Raw genomic sequence first — 1,765 nt, forward strand, 5'->3', positions numbered from 1 at the left:
CTGGACTCAGTCCACCAACAAACACTTTTTTGGGTGGCTCTTTTCCCTTCAGTGCTTTTGCCCTTTTAGGATCGATTAACTTGCCATCCAGTTTGTGTTCCTTCAGTTCCAATACCTAGAAAATCCACAGGACACAAGAGTTTCAGAAAGCCATGAAAAAACGAATGCATACAAGAGCCAACTACACAGACCCTACATACCTTGTCAACACTGGCAGCATCTTTGAAGAGCACAAAGCCAAATCCCCTGGACCGCCCAGTCACTGGATCTGTTTTAATTGTGCAGTCCACCACCTCTCCAAACCGAGATAAATATTCTGTCAAGTCTTTCTTGCTTGTGTCCCAGCTGAGGCCTCCTATAAACATTTTACTACAATAGAAAAAAAAAGCATATAGTTAATTAAGAGCAAACTATTTTGCTAATCACTTCAAGTGTCAAAGAAACTAGAATACCCAAGTGGTAATTTTTCCAGCAAGATCAGCATCATGACTTGAAAAGACACCACTCTCGGTTCACTAAACTGATTTCCAGGGCCTCAAAGCTGACCTTTACATAATTATACCAAACTATATGCATGTTATAAAGTTCTCAGACCCCGACCCTGCAAAACACTTATGCGTGCGCTTAACTTTAATCCCATGAATCAAGTACACGGTAGTGAAATGAATCGTACCCATAAGTGTTTGCAGGATGGGAGCTGGTTACGAGTGACCCGAGTACCTTTGCTCTAATACTACCCAGGCATGAGGTTTTGGGCTGCGGCCTACCCGACTCGGCCCATTGCTAACGGGCTCGGAGGCAGTGGCTCAGCTCCTCCCGATCCTGAACTCCCCAGGACGCCCGACAAGCTACCGCCTGCTCCCCCCAGACACTGTCAGCCAGCGAGTTGCGTCCAGAGGCCCGCCCGCGCGAGTCAGGAACGAGACTCGGGAGCAGCGTGGCATCGCCGCGCGCGCAGCTTGGCCCCAGCCCGCCCCGGGCAGCCCCTTCGCGCTCTACCCCGCCTCCGATTGGCTCCCGGTTACGTCATGGCCCGATGATTGACAGCACCCCGCCCTTCGGAAAGCAGCTCGACGGGGAGACACAAAGAGAACGCGAAACGTGCCCAAGTGGGACCCCCTCCCCCGCCCGCCCGCCGGGAGGGGGGCGGGAGGAGCGCGAGCGCCCCCCAGGCAGGGGCTGCAGGGAGGGGGCGGAGAAGGGGCGCCCTCCCCCCCACCGTCCGGCCCTTACCCATCGTCCTGCTGGTTCTTGCTGGCGTTGATCTTGGAGCCCTCGGCGAACTCCTCCAGGCCGCCGCTGTACTCGGTCATGTCCTCCATAGCGGGGGCAGGTTACGAGAGCTAGAGACTCGATAGAAAGCTGCAACCAGAAAGCGCGGTAATAAAATGGCGGCGGAAGAGATCCGGGCACCGCCTGCGCCGCCTTTATATACCCTTTCCGGCAGCCAATCAGCGCAGCTCGGCAGCGCAGGCGCGGTAGCGACTCCCGGAGGCCCAGGCGGCGGGGTTGGGTTGGGGGGGGGGCGCATTGCCCCGTCTGATTGAGCAAGGCATGGGAACAGCGTAGGCAATGGCGGCTGCACGTGGGCTTAGGTGACCCAGGAGGGGAATGGGTGACACCAGTCATCCCGGCCTCCCCGCCAGGCAGGGCATATGAGCACCCCACCCTCATCTCCCCTGGAATCCCCTCGGCATTATACTCATCTCCCTAGCAGGCTGCAGTGCCTGTCTGTGCATTGCCTGCCAGCGATCTCCCGGCCACG

The 1,765-nt window shown here is 56.7% G+C and overlaps 1 protein-coding gene across 2 annotated transcripts in view; it reads right to left on the minus strand.

Moving 5' to 3' along the window:
* HNRNPDL (heterogeneous nuclear ribonucleoprotein D like) overlaps window positions 1-1,420 on the minus strand; it is a 5,311-nt gene extending 3,891 nt beyond the window's left edge. For both annotated transcript variants that reach the window (XR_010561430.1, XM_065404663.1), the window contains exons 1-3: window positions 1,234-1,420; window positions 201-369; window positions 1-115 (exon numbers count right to left, since the gene is read on the minus strand). The exon at window positions 1-115 is cut by the window's left edge and continues 47 nt beyond it. Coding sequence is in view for 1 of the 2 variants with exons in the window: in XM_065404663.1 (XP_065260735.1) it covers window positions 1-115; window positions 201-369; window positions 1,234-1,322 (373 nt within the window). In the remaining variant the exon portion in view is untranslated. The remainder of the gene's footprint in view (window positions 116-200; window positions 370-1,233) is intronic.
* Between the last annotated feature and the right edge of the window lie 345 nt (window positions 1,421-1,765).

Source organism: Emys orbicularis, chromosome 5, assembly GCF_028017835.1.
Source record: "Emys orbicularis isolate rEmyOrb1 chromosome 5, rEmyOrb1.hap1, whole genome shotgun sequence".
Taxonomy (NCBI): Eukaryota; Metazoa; Chordata; order Testudines; family Emydidae; genus Emys; species Emys orbicularis.